General features: G+C 26.2%; 1 protein-coding gene across 1 annotated transcript; it reads left to right on the forward strand.

Moving 5' to 3' along the window:
- The first annotated feature begins 1 nt into the window (after position 1).
- On the forward strand, positions 2-24,737 carry beta'CO (coatomer subunit beta'). Its single transcript, XM_043045624.2, has 22 exons — positions 2-319; positions 463-600; positions 1,603-1,689; positions 3,583-3,709; positions 5,966-6,114; positions 7,560-7,706; positions 9,068-9,167; positions 11,429-11,571; positions 11,650-11,849; positions 13,071-13,270; positions 14,278-14,384; positions 15,073-15,216; positions 15,610-15,740; positions 15,839-16,046; positions 17,393-17,503; positions 18,621-18,835; positions 20,337-20,429; positions 20,670-20,847; positions 21,070-21,180; positions 22,328-22,447; positions 24,056-24,169; positions 24,260-24,737. The coding sequence occupies exons 1-22, from the start codon at positions 317-319 to the stop codon at positions 24,296-24,298; spliced, it is 2,865 nt and encodes a 954-aa protein (XP_042901558.1). The 5' UTR covers positions 2-316; the 3' UTR covers positions 24,299-24,737.
- Positions 24,738-27,968: the final 3,231 nt, after the last annotated feature.

A 27,968-nucleotide genomic window follows, 5' to 3' on the forward strand; every position in this document is an offset into this window, starting at 1 on the left:
TGAAACTGAAAAGAAAAGGAAATTAGATATTTTCAATGCAAAAACTCTTTTTTTAATGAATTTAGTCATACCTATTTTTTTCACTTAGACTCCGAAAAATTCTTTTGATCTTAAATAAAAATTCGTTTAGATTAATGAATCGTTTTTGTGTTTCAGTATCGAATCGTCAACATCGCCACGTTCGATTAATTGCACTGTTATGGTTTGACACCATCAAAATATCGGGAATTATTTATATACTGACGTGGTTTTGTACTTTATAAACACTTATTCATAAGTCTCAGTAAAATTAATTTGTTTTTTAAAATTTGAAACCATGGTAAGCTTAATTTACTTTCCCTTTTATAATATACTTTTTTTCTTATGCCGGTAAAAGAATGCTAATAATAGTAGTACTTTTCATTATAATATACTTTATAATTAACGATTGTTAATTTTTATTCACTACTTTTTATTCTATAGCCTCTTAAACTTGATGTGAAGCGGAAATTGCTGGCTCGCTCTGATAGAGTTAAATGTGTTGATCTTCACCCTACAGAACCATGGATGCTTGCTAGTTTATATAATGGAAATGTTCACGTCTGGAATCATGAATCACAGGTGTGATATTTTGTTTTGGTTTTAACCCTCTTAAAATCTAACTCTAATTATGTTACTAAGCAAAATAAAGCATACGAACAGCAGTTGTGTTTAGTAGAAGTAAATATTGAGGATAAGTGTATATTATAATCTTTCTTTGACTTAATAATCAGTGAAACTAATTTTCTTATAACTTTTTCTCTTAAAATTATACATATGTAACTGTTTCTTATGTGTATGCATATGGTCCAAATTTCAGTGTATCATATAGAGGGACAATTTATTTAAATTGTGGCAGCAACTATATAGGGTGTTTCGATACTAAGGGACAAAAATTTAAGGGCTGATAGAAAGCACCCAAATGAGCTATTTTCACCATACAGTATATGGACATAAGAAGTGAAACACTTGGATGTATCTGTTTTTGACTCATAGAAAATTAAAACATGTAAAAAATAGGGGAGGTACTAAATTAATTTGATTGATGGCATATGCGGCAAAAATTACAGAAACTGCTCTAAATAGCTGTAATGAAGACATTACTCCCGTGATTCAATCGGGGTCGCACACATTTGTTCTTTTATGTGACAATAAGAGTGGGAGCGGTGAACTTCTAGTGGTTCACTACTAACTCTCAGGTAGTTGGTTAATGTCAGCTGGCACCAACAAACATTTCGTGACTATAGACAATAAATACTCACCTGTATAGATGGCAGAACTTCACTATTTTGCCTTGTATCATGATTGATACGACAAACAAATTGACTAACATATTTCCGTTAAAAAAATATTAGAATTTATTACCCAATTATTGTCATTTTTATTAACTTCTTTAATTTTAAAAATTAAAAACTGCTTATTACTAATGGTGTGTAATGTCGTAGTTTTTGTTAAGATAATTTTTGTATTGATGTTATTTGAATTTTAAAAATTGTAATTTTATCTTATCAATATTTTGTCTATTTAAATCTGAAAACATTTAGAAATTATCTTTTAATGTTAAGTGTTATTAATTTTACTTAGCTTCTTGTCAAATCATTTGAAGTGTGTGACCTCCCTGTAAGAGCAGCTAAATTTGTTCCCAGGAAAAATTGGATAATTACCGGCTCAGTAAGTTTTATTTAATTACTTATGTAGTTTTATGTGAAATTTTAGTATTTATAAACTCAAAAATTATATTCAAAATATACCTATGTAATTCAATTATTAAGAAAAATTTAAAAATAAATAATTCTTTCTTATTTACAATTGTAATGAAATACAAAAAAATAGTTTTTTCATTTACAGAAACAATCAATTTTTATATTGTTAAATATAAACATTGTTGTAATTAGAAATAAATAAATAGATTTTTTATTTAAGTGACTAAATATTGAAATTTAAATAAATGTATACTTATCATTCTTATTAAATTTTTGTATGGAAAGTTGATTGCTGTCTATATTTATTTATGTTATGAGTTTATTATTAATTTACATTTATTATATTTAATTAACATTTTACTACCTTATGGGGCATATATTTTTATTATCAGTATGCTGCTTTTATTTCCTTTTTCATTTATTTCTTAATTAGCATTTAAGCCTGCAGTGAAGCAAAAATTTCATGAATGTAATGATTAATTCATAATGGTTTTTGTAGTGCAATCTGACTATATATATACTATTTCAATATTGTATCACAGAAGATAGCTCAAAAATTTGTTCTAATTTATTTTGGTGGGTAAGAAATTTCAGAATTGCTTCAATTCTAATGTGCATACATAATTTTGTAAAATAAAAGTAAACTTTAGATATAATAATATGTTCTTTTTATAAATGTGATATATTTTCAGCTCTTGTTTTCTAAGGTTTAATCTAACACTAATGTTTTAATCTAAAGTTTAATCACACTAATGCATGTGATTCACACACCTCTCCTCTAGTCATCTTCAGTGCAAAATGTGATCTTAATTAGTGAAATATATTTTCCCTCAAAGAACTCTAGTATCAGATTCTCATTCTCTAATGCACGCGATTAAAGATGTGTTAACCAAATGCAGTGAGATTGGTATCTAACAAAATTTTTTTAAAAATAGCAGTTTTCTATTATGTAAACAAATGATTGTTTATTGTTTTTAGAAAAAGGCAATGCATTCGTGCAATTGAAAACTGTGTTGATGGTATTTTCTAGACTGAAATTTATTCCCTGTAAAAATTAGAAGCTTAATTGACTGAGATGTCACTATAATAACGAGCAATTCTGTTTAAAAAAATTTCATCTAATATGTTTTAGGAGAAAAAAAAAGGTAAAATATTTTTACAGCATAAGTAAGATTATAAGTCTTATAAATATATCAGAAATGCTACCTTGGTTTAAAGAGAATAATATTGTAACTGTATACTACCCTGATGACATTTTTGTAAAAGTGTTCAGAAATTCTAAGTTTTTTATTATGCATTACAAATCAGACGGAAATTTCTGAATACTTTCAAAGTGTGCTATTAGTTAAAATTCAGTTTTTATCACCATTTTTTTTAACAATAGTCTTTGTTATTTGTTGCAAAAAGCAAAATTCCATTATTAACTAAAACATTAAGAAAAAGATTGTTAAAAATCTGTGTTTTGTATGTACTAAATGGTAGCAGCTTTAGCTACCACCTAGTTTGCCTTTTAAACTGTGCCTAATGGTAGAGAGCCATTTTGTCATGTGTGTTAACATTTTTGTACTTATTTTTTGAATATTTTAAAGTTTTAAAGCAGGAAAAAAAAATTCATGCGTCAGATGTGTAGTACTAAAACTTATACAGAAAGAAGTGTGTTGATGAGTAAAATGTTAAGAGTTCTCTGCTTTTTAATATCCCTTCTATTGAGGAGAAAGAAATTTATCTTTTTGGAAAAGTTATTTCACTGAATATTATTAATTAATGTGATTGGATATGATTAATAGATATTATTCATAAATTTTAAACATCTATAATTCAAATTAAATGCCAATGATTTTGTTTATTTTCTTTTTTCTAGGATGATATGAATTTAAGAGTCTTCAACTACAATACTTTAGAAAGGGTACACATCCTTGAAGCACATTCAGATTACATCCGTTCTATAGTTATTCATCCTACTCAGCCATTTATTTTAACATCAAGTGGTAAGAAGACATATATTCTAATATGTAATCAAACCTCACTAACATGTGTTCCAAAGAGGGCAAAAACTTTAGTCATACTAAAAACAGTCCATGTCAATTCTAAAATAGATTATACATTATACCGACGTTTACAAATTCAAACTATTAAAGTGCATTGTTTTTTTATTTTTTAGTTAAAGTTCTGTAGCAGTGTTTATTTAAGTTTTTCTTTATGTATAATTTCAGTATTTTCACCAGGAAAAAAAAACATAGTTGCTGTGGATAGAATGAACTCAATAAAATTTAATATTAAAAGAATCAGACTCATATTTTAGTCCAATAGTTTCTAATTCAGATGGTGTTAGTGCCTGGCCTTTTTCTTTTCAGAATAGTAAAATTTATGAATGTTAACAAATTTCATTGATTAGAGTAGCTTATGTTAGTGTGTATTGCTTGTTTTGCATTTTTATATAATCAGTATTATATATTAGTAACTACAACTAGTCTATAATCATGTTAATTAAATTACAATAATTATGAATTTTGTAAAAAATACTCAACTATTGGTTAAAAGATTGCTATATATGTTTATTATCATGTATGTGTTATCATTAAATAATTATATAATAATTTTTATGATGTGACTAAAAAAAACTGGTTTTAAATGTGTGCTTGCATGCATATTAACCTATTGGTTACGTCTCATACAACAAGTGAACCAGAATGAGAGTTTATTTTATTTCTAGCAGCAGTACTTGATATACATCATTTACTGGAGTGTGAAAGCACTTTGCACAGATCCATAAGAAATAACAACAATTTAAACAAAAATTTGAGAACATTAAATCATTTGAAATGCAAAAAAAAAATTAGAACAAAGAAACATTAAATAGAATACCAACATAGAAATATGAACAGAAAATCAGTCAGTTAGCAGTGCCTGCAACTGTTCCCTAGCATTCCAGTATCTGTCATAGATGCTACCAGTAATGCGGGGCAGACCCCCAGATGCTCAGCATTCATTAGCGAGTCCTCCCCGTACAAGACGCAGTTTGGATCATGGAAGATATTAAGTCTATGGAGATGAACAGCAATGGCAGTCGTGTCTGGTTTCCTACCTAAAGGCAGCAACCACATTGTGTCTCGGGTGATCAGGGATCTTATTCAGACTCTCCCTCCAGACTTTGTTACCAATTTGTTCATTTGAATTATTTTCATGAGTAAAGAATTTCTCTCTGGGAGCTCTGTAAAATACCAGTTCCTTTTTTGGCAAGAAGATCTGCCATCTCGTTTCCATAGATATTGCAGTGGGAAGGAACCCACTGTAACACAATATTCTTTTTTAAGGACAAAAGTATCCCAAAATTCTCTTTACAACTTTTAAGTCCAAGAGAGTCTGAAAAGTCAACATATGTTACTGCTTGGATTGCCGAGATGGAGTCTACATATATAACGACATTCTCTATGTCATCCATTCTTGATAATAGTTATTGAGAAGTAGTTTTAATAGCCTCCACTTCACCATCGAGAGGAGTTTTGTTTGTTCCCAAACTCAAATAAATTGAAAATGGTTTAGAAAAAATACCAGCGCCCACATTTCTATTTTATTCAAACTGAGATCCGTCAGTGTAGACATGAAGCCAGTTAGATCAGGGTTATTTAATATTTACAGTTTCCTGAGAAATTACATATAAAACTGTCACAATGAGAGATAATTATTCAATTTTAAAACCTGAATTTAAATGTTAACTAAACATACTGCCTGAACTTTCAAACTTATCCTTTTTGTACTGAATTTCATTAAGTAAAATAAAATAGTCTGTTAAAAAAAAAAATTAATAACTTAGTTACAATTAAATGTTATGCATTTCATTTTTCAATATTTTTTTCACCTAAGCTTGTTTTCAAAAAAAAAAATTTTTTCTGATTTTAATTTTCAAAAATGTAATTTTATATTGTNTGAACTTTCAAACTTATCCTTTTTGTACTGAATTTCATTAAGTAAAATAAAATAGTCTGTTAAAAAAAAAAATTAATAACTTAGTTACAATTAAATGTTATGCATTTCATTTTTCAATATTTTTTTCACCTAAGCTTGTTTTCAAAAAAAAAATTTTTTTCTGATTTTAATTTTCAAAAATGTAATTTTATATTGTTTATGGTTTAAGACCAATTTGTTTTAATTCTTGTGATCAGTGACGATGCAAAGAGACTTCGTTACAAGTATCCATGTAAAACTATATATTTAATAAATAATGAAAATACATTCTTTCACAGATGATATGCTTATAAAGTTGTGGAACTGGGAAAAACAATGGACATGCACTCAAGTCTTTGAAGGACATACTCATTACATAATGCAAATTGTGATTAATCCTAAGGACAATAATACTTTTGCTAGTGCTTCTCTAGATCGTACAGTGAAGGTATTTTATATTCAGATTTGTATAGCTTTTTGTTAGTTGTACTTAATATGCTTTTTATTACTTCAGTTTTAATGTATTAGTTTTTCTTTAAATAGAAATAAATAAAAAATAATTTGTTTTTTAAAAAATATATTTTAAAAAGATTGTAAAGAAAACGACACAGGATAAGTTTTCCTATTTGATACATTTGATTTAAATTACTTCCGCAATAAATTTGTTGCTACTGAATGAGTTAAAGAATAGTGAGCTCTGTTTTATTTGTCTCGTTTGAAAATTTTGCTTATTTTTAACACCACAACGAAACTACAAACAATACTCCTATTAAAAACATTTTTTGATTTAGATTTAAATGATCTATGTATTTTCTAGCCATTCCATTCCATATCTGTAGAATATTGTTTTTAAAAGTAATATTGGAGAAGATGGTGTGGAAAATTGAGTCTTGTAGTCAATTTCAAATGAGAAAGTGTAAGCCCAATTATAAAATTGAATAAGAAAGAGAAATTTAATGAACCAACACAATTGAAAAAATTATTTTGTAAAAATATCGTGAACGTTTAAATTGTTCTCCTTTTGATGTATTTTTAAAACTTTTTCCTTCAGAATATGTAGAATATTTTATTTACCTGTAATCATTTTATGCTTTAAGAAAGTTTAAACCATTAATATATTTTCCGAATTAATATTTTACATTTTCATAGACTACTAAGTTTATACCATTTTGTTCTGACCAAAGATGTGTAATAGAACACAGTTAAAGCTATCTCTACCAACGCCAGTTAAAAAAATCTCTGTCAAACGCTGTTGTTCAAAAAATCTAATGTCATTAAAAACACACTTAAATTTTTTTCTCACTTAATTGTCTTTAGTATTGAATTTAACATATTTCAAGTTAGTCGATTTACATTTTAATTTTTCCGTTGCTGTCGTAGGCTATTAAAGCAAAAGGTGAGATTGTTCTTGTTTTCCAGTGACGCTATCTATGACCAGGAATTAGACTTCTGCCACACACATACATCACACCCATTTTATAGGGTGGACCCATTTATTTATCCACATATCCTAATTTTGACCTGAACCAGAGTTATAATTTTTTATGGGAACATGGAGAACTTTCTGATCTTACGGATTTTACGTGCACCAGTCACCATATACTACATAGTGTCTTCAGCCGACTGGATTCAAACTCCCGTTCTCATGACTGTGAGTCCTGTGCCCTGCGAAATAGGCTATCCCAGCCTATACATTTTCATAAGAGGTTAAAATACCCCCTACCTTGACCTGTACACAGTTCAATAGTCCAATTGGAAATAAAAACATCAAAAATTGTAAAGGAATAATTTCACTCTTTAGAACATTCCCATTGAAGTGGGAAATAAGTACCCTCAAGTCTTATGATTTTATTTCCTTATAGTATAATGATGCTTAATTACTTTTGCTTTTAGGTATGGCAGTTAGGATCTACAACCCCTAATTTCACCTTAGAAGGCCATGAGAAAGGTGTCAATTGTGTTGATTTTTATCATGGTGGAGATAAACCTTATTTGATTTCAGGAGCTGATGACAGACTGGTTAAAATATGGGATTATCAGGTAATTTCTCATTCATCTTATTACTTTGTGATATCTATGAAATAATATAAATTTGTGAGATAAAATATATTTTGTGATTTTAAATTCGAACTCTAGATTAGTTAAAAAAAAAGTTTTATTCAATGTCATAAACATTATTAATTTTAGTATAGCCTGAATATTGTTTTAGAAAAAATTCCTTGGTTGTGTGTTTTCTTTTATCTTTCTAGTATTTAAATATATTTTAGTATATAGGTTTGTTTTTTTTTTTGTTTTCTAGTTGAAGTAAATGTTTATCTTAATGAATGTTTTTATGATTATTGATTTAATTTTACATTTTTAATTAATAATTTAGCTTTTAATAAACTGCTATAGAAAAATAGTCGTATTGTGATTTGCCAAAAATATTTACATTATGAGGAAATCGAGTACAGAGTGCGGCTAAAAAAATCTAGGTAATCAATTTTTAAAACAACTTTATTACAAATAAGTAAATTAACAAATTATAGCAAATATTAGTAAAAGCAGAGTCATCTAATAAATAAATTTAATTATTTTCAAAGTGGCTTCCTTTTTGCAGAGGTGCAAATGCTTATTGAAATTTTCAGCAATGGACTGCAAGTTTTCTACCTTTAATCTATTTCATTTCCACCAAAGCAATTGCTTTAGAAAATCATAACTTTTGTATACAACAATTGTGCTCAGAGCATAGGAACGATTTCACACTGTTTTCCTTGTCTAAACAACTCTAAAATAGCCAATTTTTACTTTGTAAAAAAACAATATATACATTAACTTTTTGTACTTTGACTGGTAGACATAAAAAGAAAGAGGAACAATCAAATTAAAAAGAAATTAGTTAACTTCTGTGATGCAATAGCTTTAGAGTTTTTTTCTCGCACTCTGTAAATATAGAAGTAATAAATAGTCTTAATCAGTAATTGATTGGAAACACCAATACTTTGCAATGATAGTGAACGCACATTTATATGTAATGCTACTTTTAATGTATAATAGTTTTATTGTTTGCTTACTTCCATAAACATTTAAGATAGATATGAAATGCCTGCTGATACAATTCTCAAAAATCGACAAGTTGTCTAAAAATATTATTTTAATTTCAAAAATGTCATTATAATGTATTTTTATTTGGTTTTGATCACCTCTCTTCATTTAAACCTATTTGTTGATTACAAGTCACTTCTTTTTAACTAAACTATGAAACTTAAAAATTTTCAAGGAATGAAGTTTTAGGCTTTTTTCTTTTACACTTATGCTAACATGTAATCTATTAATGATATTATTGATTTATTTTTAACTTTATTTATGAGCTATGTTTAATTTATATTAGCTTATCAAAGTTTCTTTTTTTCAATCGTTAGAACAAAACTTGTATTCAGACATTAGAAGGTCATGCTCAGAATATATCTGCTGTCACTTTTCATCCTGAGTTACCTATCATTATGACAGGTTCAGAAGATGGTAAGTTAATTTATTAATTGAATGAGTTTTTTAAAAGACTATTTACTGTTAATTTTAAAATGGTGCAAGATGACATTTTTATAAATCAATTACATACTCTTTTTCAGTGTGTTCATCCTATTATTAGAATTTAAATTTATTCTTTTTAAATTATTATTTCTCTGTGTGTTAAGTATAAAATTTCCTACTGCTTTTAAATTTTATTTGTTGCCTGCAAATAAACTCTAGATCTATCTGTCCATGCTGGATATATCTGAGAAATAGACCTATCCTCCTTGTTGTCCAAAGTTACTTCTGTTAATCCCATAGGAATACTAGTCAGTGGCAGGACCAGAGTAAGATGGGTTGACTACATTAATGGAGATTTCGAAGTGCTAAACTTTTGAATGAAATAAGAAGTATAGTGATTAATGTGTGACTTCATTAAAAATCTGAGAGTGGGAAAGCTAGTTTCTTGCTAAAACTTTTTGTTGTGAACAAATGGTTCTCTTTCTTAGTTTTACTTGCGCTAAATTTATGTTGTGCTGTCAATGTCATAAATATTTTTAACATCACTGAACATCTTCCACAAGTTTCGCCCCTCCCGTGACTGCCTTAATCATTCATTTTCTTTTTAGTCATTAACTTCCTTTTCTGAAGCTCACTGAAGAATCCATATTTTATAGACTGTGGTTACATTTGACCATTGTAACTAGTGAATGAAAAAAGTTATTCTTCCTGGTTGCGTGCAAAGAGAGGCCGTATGTATTTCATTATATGTATTTCAACAAATCCTTTAGTTCATCTCTCCTACTAGCCCATCTCTCTACAGAATTCCATTCATGTGTTTTCTTTTATCTTACCGTTATATGGGAACTAATTCCTTGCTTAATGTCGGATGACAAAGATGACGTGAAAAATGAACTCTATGATAAGCTATGTTTATTTTGTTCTGAAATTGCAAAATCTGATTTTGATAGATTTAATTAAATATAGAATCGTAAATATTTGAAAAAAAATAAAAAGTTGTTAATTTATTTTCATTTTCTGATGAGTTTATTTTTATCATCTCAAATTTGATTCTGATTGATTATATTTGTTTCTCCTGTAAGTAAGTATCAATCTCAATTCTTTCTTTTTATTATAAATGCATATAAAAGAAAAGATTTATAACTAATAACTGTTTTCTAAGTGTAGATTTTATGTTTTAAAGATTATTATTTTTCAAGTGTATTTTCACACATATAATACTTGATAAGAACTGATGTGGCGTCCTCTATTCTGCATTTTTAAAGATGTTATTTCTTTTAAATGCAAATAAATTTTTTTAAATTTCAAACTTTAATTATGTACTTGGAAAGCGAATCGTATCTGAATTTATTTATGATACTTTTTATCAATATAATTGTGTAAATTTAGTGGCATTTTATACTTTATTGTATTTCAGTAAAAAAAACGTAGTGTGAAACAAATTAAAAAATTGTCAATCGTATCTGAATTTATATATAATACTTCTTATCAACATAATTGAGTAAATTTAGTGACATTTTATACTTTATGTTAGTAAAAAAAACGAAGTGTGAAACAAATTAAAAAATTGTCTCTATAAAAAAATCTAAATTTTTTTTATTTTTTTTTATCTTTTATAAAAAGGAAATGTAATTTTAAATTAATGGATTTAAAGGGGTTATTTGTACATGACTATTTTTTTTCTTCTTATTTCTTCAAAGAAAAAATAGAGTATTTAGTATTGAATTTGTTCAACAAATTAATTTATTACTACGGATTCCAAAAGTAAAAACAAAATTTCTAAAGATTTGACAGTTTTAAAATTTCTACTCTCTTTTTTTTTTATATGCCAACACAGAATTTTTTGATTTCTGGTTTTGTTTCTGGGTATATTCAATGCTCTCTATTCTAAGCTTTTTACTTGTTACTTTTTCTTGAAGTACTTGTATTTTTACTTGTTACTTTTTAAAAGTAACGTTCCCATGTATGATTAAGATTGAGTCCTAGAGCATGAAGATCTGATCATTAGATTATCTCTGATTATTAGATTATCTCTGATTATTAGAAGTTATTCATTGTGGTCTTTTTTTTTTTGTGCACTGTACATTTATTTACTAATTAACAAAGAATTCTACTTCCTTCAGAAAAAGTCTTCTAACTGGTTATGAATTGTGATTTTGAATATAATTTGATGTATATTAAGATAGGAATTTTTTCAAAAATATAACACAACTCCGAACATTTCATTTCAAAGTGTTATTTTCATATTTCAGGTACCCTAAAATTGTGGCATGCAAATACCTATCGTCTTGAAACTACTTTGAATTATAATTTAGAGAGAGTTTGGACCATTGCTTGTTTAAAAGGATCTAATAGTGTTGCAGTAGGTTTTGATGAAGGAAGCATAATAATGAAGGTATTTATTTTTATTACCTGGAATCCTACAATAATTTATTGCCTTAATTTTCACTATATTTAACTTTTTTATAATTAGCTTGGTCGAGAGGAACCTGCCATGTCTATGGATGCTTCTGGAAAAATAATATGGGCTAAACATTCAGAGCTACAGCAAGCCAATCTCAAAGCCATGGTTGATGCTGATATTAAAGATGGGGAAAGGCTACCATTAGTTGTGAAAGATATGGGAAGCTGTGAAATTTATCCTCAAACTATTTGCCATAATCCCAATGGAAGGTAACAATTAAGTACTAAATTTATGGTTTTTATTTTATTGTCTAGAATAAACTAATGATTATGCAAATTGAAAACTATGTATAAATTACTCTTGATGTGTGTTTTCTTTGAAGAGTCAATGCTTTAACTAAATTATGAACATGGCTTCTATACTTTCGCGCAAAAAACTCAGCAAGTTCATATGCATCAATTGTAAGAGTTTCTACTTTGTTCAATAAGCAAAATGGAGATTTTTTTTGCAAATTTAGACTCTGTTTGAAAACATATGAGACTTTGTGTATAGAAACTATGTGAACAGAGCACAAATAGTGTCACATATTATAGTTATGGTTCTATACTGAAGATCCATCTATAAACAAAGAATGACAGAGTGAAACATAAAGATACAAAAGAAAATTATAAACAAGTTATAGCTAGAAAAAGTAAGGGTTAAATAGAGGAAAATAACAAAATTAAACAAGATAAATAAAAGAAGGGTGACAAGAAATAGTATGGTGAGAGTTGGATTAGAACTCCAGATGTTGCATGATATAGAAATTAAAAGAAACTTATCGAAGCATTTGAAAAGAATGATGAAAGGCATTATGTTATAGGAATTTAAACTAAGGGTAAGACAAGCTTATAATTTGAAATCCAGCTATATATTCTTCCTTTGTATTTTCGTTTTTTATTCTATATTTCAACACTGAAGATGGTTCTTCAATATAGAATTAGAACTATAGTTTGGCTTTTTAAGTGATATTATTAGTTCTCTTTTCTATGTTTAGCTTTATACATTTATAACATAAAGTTAGCCTTTACTTAATTGAATGTTCCTATAATTTCCTTATCACTAGAAAAACTATGGAAATATTCAATTTAATGTTTAATTTAATATTTCAAAATATCTGTTAAAAGTAATTTTAAAAAAAAGAAATAAAGAATAGTTTGTAGGAAAGTATCACTAGAATTAGGCTAAGATCACCATGTTTACTGTGATTGAAGTTTTTTGGTTTCTTAATATTCAACCAAGCTGACCTTGAAAGTATAAGTTAAGGCAAATGTAAAATAATATAGCTATTTATAATATATTCTTACCTCAATCAATAATCTGTTGTTAAAGATAATTTATCACTAATTATTTAATTTAAATAATTTACTTTTTTTCCATCTTTAAAATTTATTGTAAATTTTTCCTTGTGAGTATGTATTTTTACTAATAACATTTTGTTTTTGAATCAGATTTGTAGTTGTGTGTGGAGATGGTGAATACATAATTTATACTGCTATGGCACTAAGAAATAAAAGCTTTGGTACTGCACAAGAATTTGTTTGGGCTCTTGATTCTTCAGAATATGCTGTACGAGAAAACACTACATCCGTTAAAATATTTAAAAATTTCAAGGAGAAAAAAGTTTTCAAACCTGAATATGGTGCTGAAGGTAATATTTTATTATTTTCAAGTAACAATTTATTTTATCACACTTAGTCTGTTTGTTTATTAATCCAAGCATGGCAAATCTGAAAAAAAGTTAAATAAATCCTTTCATATATGAAGTGCTGAGTTGAGGAAACTATTGAGGATAACTGATTTTTTTTTTTTTTTTTTTTTAAATTTTGTTTTTAAATTAAGGTTTATCAAAGAAGTTTCTTATTTTGCTATATAACATTCATTTATGTTTCTAAATGTTTTAATTCTCAATCGATGAAGAATCCAAGTGATAGTTTTGTTTGAGTGGAAGAATGATCCAAGTGCACTTGACATCAAATAGTAGACACACCTTGAAATTCCAAAATCCACACTGCTTGAATAGTAATAAAGATCTGTTACTAAATTATAAGAAGAAGAAAAATGATTTCTTTTCTCCAATTTAACTATTTTCTTTGTGTTCATACACTAATATTATAGGTATAAAATTTGAAATGTTAAGCTTACTTTAACACTTTTTTTAAAACTAATATTAATTTTTTAATTTGGTTTCGGGAAGTACTTTTCCCTTGTTTGAATCATATATCAAATTACTTTATTTGTATTCCACTCTCAGCCTGCAGAGATCAGTGTTATTGCAAATTATATACTGGTTGAAACAGATAAAAATTTCATTGCTATTGAACTAACTATTAGTTATTTTCTTGCTTTATATCTGCATTGAGCAAGTACCATATAGTTATTAATCTGAAAGAATGTCTAATCATTCTATTGAAAGAAGTTACTAATCATTCATCCAAACAGCTCTGCATTTGTTGTTTTTTATATTGTGCTACTACAATCTCTATTGTTAACGTGCAAATTAGTTTGGGGGTTTTTTTTAAAATTATGTGTAACGTTAAGCATAGTGTGTATGAAATCATGCATGTGATTTTTATTTCTGAACTTTTATTTCAATTTTTCAAAATTACATTTTATGTATTCTCTCACTCATCGTAATATATTTTTATTTACTGACAGCTATATTTGGTGGTAATATGCTTGGGGTGAAATCTATCAGTGGACTAGCATTCTACGATTGGGAAAGTCTAGACCTTGTTCGAAGAATTGAAATTCAGCCAAAACATGTATGTTTTGAAAATCTTTTCTTTTATTCTTCTATTTTTCTACTTTGTGTAACTTAAGTGTTTATAATTATTTTAAATACATTGAAATTTGTTGAAAATGTTTCTGAATTATGTTTATAAATTACTAATGTTAATGCAAAGTTTAATTATGTATTCTTTTGGCTTAAGTCTTTTAAAATGTTTATTATTTTCCATAGTTTGAAGTTTATTATTTTTCAGTTATTCATTTTGCTGTATGTTAGTGAATAAAAATATTTCCAGATAAATAATTTGTATACTATATTTGAAAATTATATATGCGAGCATAAAATCTGTCAATTTTTTTAAAGTATTATACTGAGAAAAATGCAAAATTGAAAATAGATGATTACATGATTTTGATTTACAATGATTTTGGTATGCAAAGATAAAAATTAAAGATTATGTAAGAGCTCATTATATAATTTCATTTCAACTTTAGGGTTTCAGCAAATGTTTAAAACTATGGTTTAAAAATTTTCTGTTTTAAATATTTTTTATACTAAATGAGAACTTAAAAATTCAGTGAATTTTTTTCTTGTAAAGTTATCTATTCAATAGACTAAAAAAGTTCTATTTTATATTATGCAAGTTTTGAAAGCATTTTTGTATAACTCTATATTAATGACTAATTTTTGATAAAATGTATATAATTTTTTTGAATTTTAAGGTGTATTGGTCAGAAAGTGGTGAGCTTGTTTGTATTGCTACCGAAGATACTTTTTACATTTTGAAGTATAACTCAGAAGCTGTTGTCAAAGCAAGGCACTTCAAAAACCAAATACCAGAAGATGGAATTGAGCAAGCTTTTGATGTAAGAAAACTTGTTTAAAATCAAATTTTAGAAATAATTATTTTAAAATTAAATTTGCTGTGAAGTATCATAAGTGTTAATATTACTCTATATAGATCTATTGACAATTGCTGTTTATTAACAACTCGTAATTTTTATCTCTAAAATATCTCATTTAACATTGTATATTGTTTTGATATTGTATATTGTTAGATTATTTAAATATTGTCATTGTTATCATTTTCACACCACCTACTTCATGAAAAAAAATTCTTAGGAAAAAAGTAAAAATTTGTGTTATTCTTTGCTTAATTCTCTAATCTACAATTTTTTGCATTTTTGTTTTATACATACATTTAAAATATATATTTTATTGCAATTCTGACCCACAATTTTGGATAATTTTGCTTTCAGGTTCTTGGTATGCACATGGAGACTGTTAAAACTGGTTTATGGGTTGGAGATTGTTTTATCTATACAAATTCTGTTAACAGATTAAATTATTATGTTGGAGGAGAAATTGTCACCATAGCTCATTTAGACAGGTGAGAAAAGAAAAATGAATACAAATGTTGTATTGTGAAAATTTCATTTTACTTGTTCACAAGTAAACAATTTTGCTTTCATTATTTTTATGTTTCAGGGTGATGTATCTTCTTGGTTACATTCCTAAAGACAGCAGGCTATACCTTGGTGATAAAGAACTAAATGTTGTATCATACTCCCTATTACTTTCAGTATTAGAATACCAAACAGCTGTTATGAGGGGTGATTTTGAAACTGCACACAGTGTCCTTCCATCTGTCCCATATGAGCAACGAACTAGAGTTGCACATTTCTTGGAAAAACAAGTAATTTTTCCTTTTTAAATTTATTTTAAATGAAATTTAATTTTTTTTTATGCAATTAGAAAGAAAAAAAAAACACTGCATTAAGTAATGTTGTTTTCCAATAGTAAAAAAATTTAGTTTCTTTCTTCAATTTTTTGACTGAACAGAACAAGCCTTCCTCTGTTTAGCTAATTCTTATTTCTTGTTCTATACATTGTCTAACTATATATTTCAATAATTATATATCTTACCATGCCAGTAAGAATTTTTTTTTTTTTGAAAATATACAAAACAATGCTTTTAACATCTTTTTGTGTAATTGTGCATGAATATTTCAAAATACGCTGACAAATGGCAAATTTGCCATTTGCATTTTGATTGGATCACATGTCTGTATAAAGAACAAATGAAAAAAAACTACAAATGTATGCAATTGCTTTTAAATTACAAGCATCTAAAGTATTTTTTTTCTTTCTAATTATCTACCAGATTGTAAAAATCTAAGATAAACTTTGGGAGAACCGGATAAGACTAACAGAGAGAGGTTTTCATGGCTTTTATCTCTGTGTAATGCAAATGCAGGGTAGTTTTATCAAAAAGTTCTACACAAAGGCTAGTTTATCCTGATGCTTGATCCAGAAATTCCCTTGTTTTATAAGTTGGATTTAAAATTTCATGGCTGCGAAGTTGAAAATTGAAAGTCATAAACTCAAAATTGGGTCGACTGTTCATCGCGGGTTATGAAACAACATAAAAGGAATGAAATTTTTCTCATTGTTTTATCTTTAATAATTTTAACTTAGGTTTTATATCCTCAGCAATATTCAATACTGGATCTGCACTGAAAATAACTGCAATAATAACTAAAAATAGCTTCAGTTATAACTTAACATCGTTAGAGAACCATATTTCTTTAATAATGAGCTTAGTTTTATTTTGATTTGAAAAGCTTAATGATAAATACTAATGCAATTTTTTTGATCCATGTTCTTTTCTTAATTTATTCAATACATTGTTATTATAAAAATTGTATTTAAAAAAAAAAAAGAATAGAAACTTGCCACTTTTTTACTATTGACATTTTACTTTAAATAATTTCATAAAAGCAACCAAATTAAGTAAATAGTGGTTTATTGATTGGATTTAAACATAAGTACCGGTTTCAAAAACGTTTTAAAAAAAACACCATTTCAAAAAAGTCCTAACTGTCGGCCTTTTAAGCCCATGGAATACTGTTTGGAAATTGCTAATCTAGACTATTGTAATTAAAATAATTTTTGTAATTGCTAATGATATGAAATACATCCTTCTTTTATGTTTCGAAGCTTTTTATCTCCGTTTATTCACTTTTTCTATTTTTAATTTAGGGTTTTAAATCTCAAGCTTTAGTTGTGTCTACTGATCCTGATCATAAATTTGAGCTTGCTCTTCAGTTGGGAAATCTTACTGTTGCATATACTCTGGCAAAAGAAGCTATGGTAAATGTACCCAATTACTTATGTATTTTTAATTTGTCTTATTTATGTGTTATTGATTAATTTATGCAATAACTTTTCTAATACTATGCTGTTTACTCTCAAAGAATTTTGCAGAACTGGTATAAAATCACTATAAAAGGGAGAACATTAAAACAAAATATTTAAACGAAAGATTTGTAAAACTTTTTGCATTGGAATGTTTGTAAGTGTATTGTGCTTTTTTTTACCATTCAAATTATGTACAAAAGTACAGGAAAAAATTGAGTTATTATTATTTTTTTAAATATTGATTCCTTATATTGTAGTGATAAGTTATTAAAAATTGAACCATGAAATTTAACCTATGAATATTTCGCAAATAAGCTGTAAAATCAATTACATGTAAAAGGTGAATCTGTAGGTAAATAGAAAATGTAAATATCTTTTGTTTTCCGCATTCACATCTGGAAAATCTTGAACATGCACACCTTTTTTTTTAAGTGTTCGAAACACGTTGACTTTTCGAAATTTTTTATTTTTAAGGCAAATGAAATTTTTGTATTAAGTATATCCTGAGGTGAGTAATTTAAAAATGATAAATAAAATTATTGCAGTAAAATTTATATTATAATAATCAGATATACATAATATAATTGAACAGTGTTTTCAGATAATTTGTCACTCTTGCAGAGAAATATTTATTATTATACATAATATTTTAAAAAATAAAAAAACAATCAAGATTCCTCTTTTCTACCTTGCAATTAATATTTTTTATCACTTCAGAAAAAAAACACATGTATAAGATGTTCAATAACTTATTACTGAAAAAAACTGCTTAATTTAAAGAAATATATGCTGGGTTAATAATCAATATCGAGTTTAATAAAAATTAACTTTTAAAAAAATCAGTGATTTTCAAACAAATTTTATCGAAATGCTGTAGCAATGAAGGATTGACCCTAGTTACAAGAGTCAAGAAATTGCTTTCAGAAAGTTTTTCAATAGAGGTTTTGTTTTGACGGAAAGTTTATTATTTTATGTAAGTCATATAATCTTCCTTGAATTAATCTTCTGGGTCTTGATTAAAGTCCTTTTCTTTTTAAAATGACTAAAAATACTTTTTATTTTATTTTAGTCTGAGCAAAAATGGAAGCAGTTAGCTGAATTAGCCATGTCCAAGTGTGATTTTGTACTTGCCGAAGAATGCTTGCATAATGCTAAAGATTTTGGTGGCCTCTTATTACTTGCAACTTCCTCTGGAAATGCAAATATGGTAGAAAAACTAGCTCAAAGTTCTGAAACAGGAGGAATAAATAATGTTGCTTTTATAAGCTATTTTCTTTTGGGAAAGTAAGTATTTTAGACCTGCATAACTTTTTAATTTAGGAAAAACTGAAACAGTTTGTGTTAAATGACAAAGCATTTTTAATTCTTAATTCAAAATTAAAAAACTGCAGGAATTATCATATTTATTTCTAACCATGTATGAACCTACAAAATTTAATTTTGAGAGACAAATTCATAAAACCTAATATTATATATATATTTTACATATACTAAGTCTCTCTTTTTTTATATATTTTTTTTAAATCCTCTACTAAATTTACTTTATCTAATCCTACTAACAATTTTACCATGGCCCCAGTTGGGCTCAAAACTGACATAATATGGGTCTCATAGGAACATGCATAGAGGGACCAATATTGGGATGTCTAGATTTTTGAATATTGTTCCTAGAATGACTTATTTTGGCTGAATAATGAATATAAAATATTGTGTGAATCTGGCAATTCTATATAAGGCCAATATTGGTATAATAAAGTGGCTGCAAAATATTGGGTTAATCGATCAATTCTATATTGGGCCCTTATTGAGCCAAGATTCATGAATATTGGATCAAGTTATTACATACATGGCCAAGTTATTTTGCTGCTAGGGATACTTCATATACTGACAAGGTTTTTCCATTTTCACTCTTTATTATTATTTTTTATAAATGAAATATTAATCCCATTATGCATCAAATGTTTTTGTTTGTTAAAAATTGATGTATATGCAGAAAAAATACATAGTTAAATTTCTTTTTGCAATGAAACTGTAATTTTTTTTTTTTTAATTCAAACACTGATTAAAAAAAAATTTTCCCTTTAATTTACTGATAAGCAGATATTTTGTTTATTATTATTAGTATATAACTGCACAATCATTCAATTGTTTTAATATATAAAAATATCAACTATGCTATTATAAAAGTTACTCCCCATTAACCATGCTCTCTTCTTTTGATTTTGTGAGAAATTTTTTATTAATTTGTAAATTTTTTCGGTTTGAAAAAGTATGATTTAAATTTTAACATAAATATTAAAATGTAATTTTGTTAAAAAGATAACTCAAAATTTAATTTGAGGCATTTTTAAATTCTACTTAAAATTTGTTATGTCGTTTTATATTCTCAACATGATTAATAATTTTTTGATAACACGTAAAATTGTTATTATGTATTATTAATTTATTACACAACAAAAGAAATAGTGGTTTGAATAAATTCCTCAATATTTTTGTTGCCCATTTATTCACTGTCAAAGTACTGAAGAGTGTAGACTGTCTATGTATACATAATAAGAGCAAAATTGAGCTGTTAACTGCAACTTAATAATTTAGTTCCCCTTGTTTGACTCACAAAGTTTCTTGATTTCATTTCACATAATGTAAATAAGTGAAAATATTAAATAAAATATATATACCTTTTTATTAATATTTTTTTGAATTCTAGACACTTGGAACTAAACTGTTTACAAATATATATGCAATACTAAATCAGATATTTATGGAATAATCATATTGATTTTAGGAAAGAAAAGGCTTTAAGTATGCTGGTTGAAACAGGTCGCTTACCTGAAGCTGCATTTTTCGCTCGTACATATTTACCCAGTCAAGTGCCTAAGTAAGTTCTTTTTTTATTTATTGTGAAATATAAGTTTGTATGTTTGAGGAAACATCTATTTTCTAATGGTTTGTATTTATACATTTATTGCTAAATGTATGGTAAAAAATATTAAATGCATTAAAATTTTCATTGTTTGAACACTATGCTATTCTTTAATGTTTGTGTATTCTATATTCATGAAAACTAAACTATAATCTAATAGCAAGCATTATGTAATTTTTTAATTTCATTTTATAGAATTGTCAAATTGTGGAAGGAAAGCTTAATGAAAGTCAATGAAAGGGCTTCTAATGCATTAGCGAATCCAGAAGATTATGAAAATCTTTTTCCTGGTTTAGATGATGCTGTCAAGGCTGAACAGTATATGAAGCAAAACCAAATTCAGCAGCTTGCATCCAATTATTTAACTGTGACAGTAAGTAATTTTTAAATTTTTTTTAATGCTTTTTAAAGTAATCTAATTAAAGATATCATGACTTTAAAAAACTTTCAATGCATAGTTATTACTTATTTAATAATTTAAATTTAAACTTAATAACAATTTTTTTCCTACAACTATTTTTATCATTTACTTATGATTGAAACATATACTATTTTAAAATTATCTGAAATTAATTTTAATTTTGTTCATTTTTAGCCAAATTATGAAAGGAATCCAATAGAAGAAATGAAAGAGGCAGAAACTGCTGGTACTTTTACATATATACCTGAAGATGATGTTAAAGAAAACCAACATCCTTTGCCTACGGTAAAAAAAAAATTTTAAAAAAAGGAAATAAATCATATTTTGTGAAGCTTTTAATGTGTTATTGAAGCTATTAAGCTTTTAAACAGTGATAAAATTCTTACTTTGAGATCTTTGTAATTTGCAAAAAGGTCCTTCCTCTAAAAATTAGTTTATCATACAAGTCATTTAGTTTTTTTTTTTTTTAGTTTTTTTTTTTTTATTTTTTATAACTGAACTTGGTAGCAATAATTTGTTACATAAATACACAATTTTCATGAAGGAAAAAAATAAAGTGGGATAACCTACATATCTGTTTTGATTATGAATTTTAAAATGTCAGCCAAACTAAAAAAGAAAAGAAAAAGTTTAGCAATTTTTTAACAAAGCCTATGATATTTTAAATTTATGTTAATTAACAAATTTGAGTAAGATTTTAATTCACAACAGAAATTTTTTGTTCTTTTGATAAGACCAATGGAAAATGGTGTAAAGTTAGTTGCAAGACAAATATCTTCAGTGTGTCAGCTTAGTGAAAGATGGTAGCATTAACCATTCCTCACAGAAATGCGATCTCTGAGAGAGTATTTAGCCACATAATAAAAAATTAGACTTAATTCTGTTCTTGTCAAAACGAGCCATCAAAAAATTTGTTGACTGAGAAGGCAAATTAGAAAGTGATTTAGAAAATTTTTTATACAATGTTTTTTAACATTGCCAAATCTGTCATCTGTTTTTTTTTTTTTGTTTTTTTTTAATAGATTCATTTTTAATTATTTTTATTTTTTAGAGTAAAAAAAGTTTTTTATATAAATTTATTGAATGTGTAATTTTTTTTGTCTGCCTTTTCTGTTACTTTTCTGGTTGTGAAAAATCTCAGGCATTTTGAATTTTGACATGGCAGGTCTGGTGGTCATATAGCTCAAAACCTCCATGACTGAGAATTCTCACTACTTATAAACTTAGCTGAAAATGCTTTTTAAAAGTGGGAATAATTTTTGTTTATTTTAAAAAATTGAATACAGTTTCAATTTGCTTAAACTAAAGAAGAGAGGAAACAGAAATATTTTAACATAGTTCTTTTTTCAGAAAATCAAATCAAATTGCATGTAAATGGTTTCTAAACATAAAATGCTGAAAGGCTTTTATATAGATTACTTTTTAATTTTAGGGTGCTGGAGATGCTGAATCTTTTCAATCTTCGTATGAAATTCCTAAATTTGTAGATGCTGTTTGCGACGATCAATCATTAACCAAAGATTCTGCTAAAAGCTACGGATTTGAAGATACAGTAAGTATCGTTATTTTCAGTTTTTGTTCTTAATACCATGAATGTATAAAGAGATAGTGTGATAATGTTATATTTTATGCTGTTAGTAGAACCAAATCTGAACAATATAATGAGCACAATTGTGTAGAATCATTAAGCAGATAATCATTTTCGTGCTATGTAGAAATACTTTAGTCAGGGCTGAGACAAAGATTGTCACTAAAAAAGTAAAAAAAATCAATGTATTTTTTCTATTTGTCTTCTTTACCTCAGCACTAGCAAAGGTATCTACTAAAATTATTACTTGTTTTATTAACCTATTCATTTTTTCACATTTCATTGTTTTTATCTTTTTACCCTTTTAAATATTTAAGACATAATTTTTTTTTATTAACACAAAATTTTTAAAACCATTTTCTGGGTGTTAAGGATAATAGTCTAGTCTTATTGTGCAATAATATTTTCTGAATTTTTAAATTATGCAATATTGTTTTTAAATGCATACCTTTATGTTTAGTGGAAATTGTTGAACCAAAAAAATGTGTTAATTACTTTTTGATTTAAAAAAATTGAATCACAGAATTGGGAATTAATTTCAAGCAAATATATTTTACCTTAAGATTTCTTTCTTATATTTAAATTGTGTTTTAACTAATTGATATTAATTATTATCTATGGTCAATAGAAGGGTGTATTTGAGATTATTTGCTGTTTCTGCTGGACTCTTTTAAATCTATCTTTTAAGAAAAATTCATTTTAAAAAGAATTTTACATGTCATTCATAATAATCAAAAATATTTTTTTTAATTAGTTTAATATGATTTCAGCTTATTTAAACAATAGATTAGGGTTTGAAATTTGTCAGACAATATAATAGTTTAAAAATTTTGTAATCCTAATTGCAAGTTTCAAAGAATGCTAAAACAAAGCAATCACCTATCTAAGAAATCATTTTCTCTGTTGTTATATACAAATTAATAAAAAAGCTAGACTTTAAAACAATTATAAATTATGTAAAAATCTTTTTACGAGTGACTGATATTAAGTATATTTTTTGTTTTGTTCGATTATAACTGTCATTTGTGTAGCCAAGATTTTTTTTTCTAGCAAAATGCAATACTTGTATACTTAAATCTGTTAAAAATTACTTGAAAATATGGGCTAAATCAGCTTTTTTTCCATAATATAATTATTTTCTGATCTGTTTATAAAATTTTTTTTTCTATTTTTAGTGCATTTTTAAGATCCTATGTTTAAGGCTGCTTTATTTTTTAAAGTAAAGTAATGATGTTAGTTATACTGAACAATTTTTAATCAAATATATTCCATATTTTTAAAAATATTTCCTATTTACTAAATTTTTTTATCCATTAAAAGGACTATAGGTTATTCAAGACATTGTTTTTACCTATTGTAATGAAACAAAATATGTTTAGTGCTTTATCGAAATATATTCCATATATTTAAAAAGATTTCCTATTCTCTAAATATTTTTATCAATTGAAGTAACTGCAGATTTTTCAAGACATTGTTTTTACCTATTGTAATAAAACAAAATATGTTTAGTGCTTTACCTCCATTGTGAGAATAGTGTAAACTATTAATGTTTTTCCTTTCTTTTTTTTTAAGACTCAAAAAGACAGCTCCTCAAATGAATTAAATATTGATGAAGCTAAAATGTTAGATGAGATGGAATTGGAACTTGATATTAAAAATTTGAATTTAGATGAAAACATTGATGCAGTAAGTTCCTTATTATTATTGATTTATATATTTTTTGGTTTTCTTGATCTTCTTTTTTTCTGAAATGTAATTACATGATTACTTTTTCAGGATATCAACTTTGATGAAGATCTGTTAAGTGAAGACTAGTTTATTTGTTATGTATTGTTTGATTATATTTGGGATTCAACGAAAAAAAAATCAAACATGATATGAACTTTACATCACTTGATTATTTTTACTACACATCTCCATTCTTATTAAGTTAACTTTCATGAACTGATTTATTACTGGTTAATAAAGTCTGAGACTAAGATTTTATTATATTAAGTTTCAGTAGATATTGTAAAATAATTATAGAGTGCTTTTCAATTCACATATATATATATTTTTAGGGTTATATCTCTGTGTATTTTCCTCTTATACTTTAGCCACACAATATATATTATTGATTCATTGTAAAAAAAATAATGTTTCTTTATACGATCATTAGTGTCTTTTCCTGAAATTATAATTTATCTAATATGGTATTATCAGATAAACTTGTATATACTTTGTAAGGCTGTAATAAATTGTTTTTATTCCTTTATATTTATAGTCAGTTATTATTCATTAAAAAAAAAACATGTATAAGTCCATTATTATCAGCTTATTTAAATCTAGCATAAAAAAACAATTAGGACTCAAAAATTGTAACTCTGTTTTTTTTTTGTTTTTTTTTTTTAGAATCAGTTTGAATTTAATAATTGTTCAGATTAGAAATATATATATATCCCTATAAACTATTTAAAATTGTTTTTTGAGAACACTGTGAGCTAGGTGATTTTTTTTTTTTTTTTACATTTTACAATCCTGCTTGAAAGTTAATTTCATGTATGTTAATATTTAATTCTGAATTTTAACTAGTAGAAGCAAATGTTTAAAAAAGATAATTGCTAGATTTAAATCATAATTTCTTTTGGCTTTTCTTTGTTTTAACCTCTGTATAATGTCTATTACAATAGTCAAAGCTTTAAAAAATACTTTCCTAAAAAAATGCATAAGTATGTGTTGATAAGATTTAAAATCTGTCTTATCTGTTTAAAATTTTAATACTTTCAGAATCAACTTATAAAACCTGAAATAACCCCCTTTTTTTATCTATCTGTGCACTGAGTATAATTTAGTATGAAATGGAGTTCCAACTTGGTGAAGAACACCTCGGTTTGACCGGAAATTTGATTTTTTGAAAGAAAAAAAAGTACTATGTTTTACCAAAACCTGGAAAATTATTAGTTTCAAAATTCGTGATAACAATAGACAGCCAATGAGGCTGAAGTAAATATGTCCATTGCCATTATCTACTTTTGTAAAAAAAATTTGCAATATTGTTAAACTTTATTAGTTTTATTATATAAGAATATTTGTGAAAAATACTTTTTTTGTAACATTTTTTTGTTTCAATTTTTTTCTTAAATTAAATATTTATAAATATTCTTAAACAACTCTATTTACAGTTCAAACTGTATTTTTAGAAATGTTTTCTTTACTTAACTTTATTTTTCCCTTGACAAGCTGTCAGATCTGACTATTAATGAACTATGTTATGCTGAGATTTTAAATTTCTATTTTTCATACAAAACATTACTTTTATTAATTTATGTATTTATGCTTTCTGAAATCTACTAGCCTTATTTTTTTATGATGTTGAATATTTGTTATATTTTCTATCAAAAAATAAGTTTCCCTTTAATTTTTTTTAAAATTATATTTCTGATGAAATATTGCCACACATCACATAAATGTAATTTGGCAGTCGGTTGAAATTTTCTTGCTAAAAACCAAGGAATTTCTGAAATTGAGTGGAAGAATTTGAATTAGAGGAGGTATTTAGAATCAATTCTAATTAATATATATATGCATTCATATATATAAATAACTTAGTTGAAAATAAAATGATGTTATAAGATAGCCCATGGGGCAGAATCTGCTATACTAGACCAAATGTAAATGACAATGCATACTCTATGTAAACTCATTGATAGGAAAAAAGGAACTAAACAGCGACTGTGGGATATGTGTTTGCATAAAAGTGGAAAATTTCATGAGGAAAACCTAAAGAAAGCAAACAGATATTACAAAAAAAAAACATTAAATCAAAAGTATTCAAGCATAAGAAGATATTTCCATTTATTAATTAAACCTATGCTAGAATATGAACAAAAGTATTAAGACAACTTAATAAAGGAAATAGTACTGTAGAGTTAAAAAAAAAAGTTGAGAATAAATTATGAATCATATTCACAAAAGTAAGTCTGAAGCTAAATAAAAGGTTTTTAAAAAAGTGTGCAAAATGATTTTACTATAATGGGTGTTTTAATTAGTTGTAAGTGTTCCTGTACTAATTATCAAATTTTCTGTTTTAACAATTTGCGTATTGAACGAATTGCACCTGAGTATATAACTAGCCAAATTTCCGATCTCAAAAATTAATATCTTAAAGGAAAGCTCTTATTCTTTTAGATTCATTAATCTTTCCCTTGAGATATGCTATTCTTTTCCCATATCCTAATCTTAAAGTAATAAAATGTTAAATGTTGTCCCTTAAAATTCCCCTAAGGCAATTATTATTTTTTTTTGTATCATTGTTCAATTATTTTCACTTATCATTGTTCAATTATTTTCACTTCATCATTGTTCAATTATTTTCACTTCATCATTGCTCAATTATTATATTATTGTCCAATTTATTTCATTGTTCAATTATTTCAAGCGAGAGACATTGGTTGACCTAAATTGAAAATACATTTCTGTGTAAAAATCTATCAGTTATAAAAAAAATAGTAAATTAACATATTTAAATAAATTACTATTAAAGTACATGGTATTAAAATTTTAATTTGGTTACAATGAAAATTAATTTCTTTGTGGAATATTTGCCTCATAGTTTTATAAAGTAAATGATGATTTTTTTTTTCAACAATATATTCTTTCTAGTTCTGAGAAAATAGATATAAAAGTATCTGATTAGCTCACAGAGCTTTCCAAGTCTAGAACCAATAATTATGAATCCAATTTTTGAAACTAATATGATGGTAATTGCTGTCAAATACAAAGGAAAAATACTATTCAGTCTAACAGACAAGACTTCATTTTATTGATAGTCCTCAACACCACAGATGCTTTTTCAGATGCCACCCAACTTTTATGACTGCGGTTGATTCCTGCTGCACATATAGGAAAAGAAAAGCCCTCCGAAATCCTGGAGCTGCCTTGGTTTTTTAGGCGCTTAGGGATGGAAAGAGTTAAATTTATGTCAGAGTTTTTTTATTGATAATTCTTCTAATTAAAAACAAAAATCTGAGCCTTTACTATTAAAATAAAATGCATGAATCAATAAAAGCGTAAAATAGAACGAGTTACATTGCCTTTCCTTTTAAATGTTAACTTTTATTCTAAGAAAATTATGCCGTTTTGAAACCATTTAAATAAAACTGCTTTTATAAATTAGCAGTCATTCTATTACTCAATAAATATGGTTGCTATATAAATACTTTTTCCAATTAAATATTTAAATTCTGAAATTTGCATAATCTGAACTGAATTCTTTTTAAATTAACCTCATTTCAATTATTACTTTTTGCAACCACATTTACTTATTGTGTATACACATCGAAACCATCACTCTTATTGTTTGCTTCATCATAAAGAATAAATACCATATATCAAGGTTATTTTATTTCTACACTTGCAGACTCTATCCTCTGCTCACTGTCTTCACCAATTCCCGTGATTTCTTTACCATTATAATTAACCATATTATTTTTTAATAATAAACAGT

The sequence above is a fragment of the Parasteatoda tepidariorum genome, chromosome 2 (assembly GCF_043381705.1).
Source record: "Parasteatoda tepidariorum isolate YZ-2023 chromosome 2, CAS_Ptep_4.0, whole genome shotgun sequence".
Taxonomy (NCBI): Eukaryota; Metazoa; Arthropoda; class Arachnida; order Araneae; family Theridiidae; genus Parasteatoda; species Parasteatoda tepidariorum.

Coding starts and splice junctions, on each gene's coding strand:
- beta'CO (XM_043045624.2), top strand. Junction 9,168..11,428: donor TATGACAGGTTCAGAAGATG/GTAAGTTAATTT, acceptor TTCATATTTCAG/GTACCCTAAAATTGTGGCAT. Junction 16,047..17,392: donor CACATTTCTTGGAAAAACAA/GTAATTTTTCCT, acceptor TTTTTAATTTAG/GGTTTTAAATCTCAAGCTTT.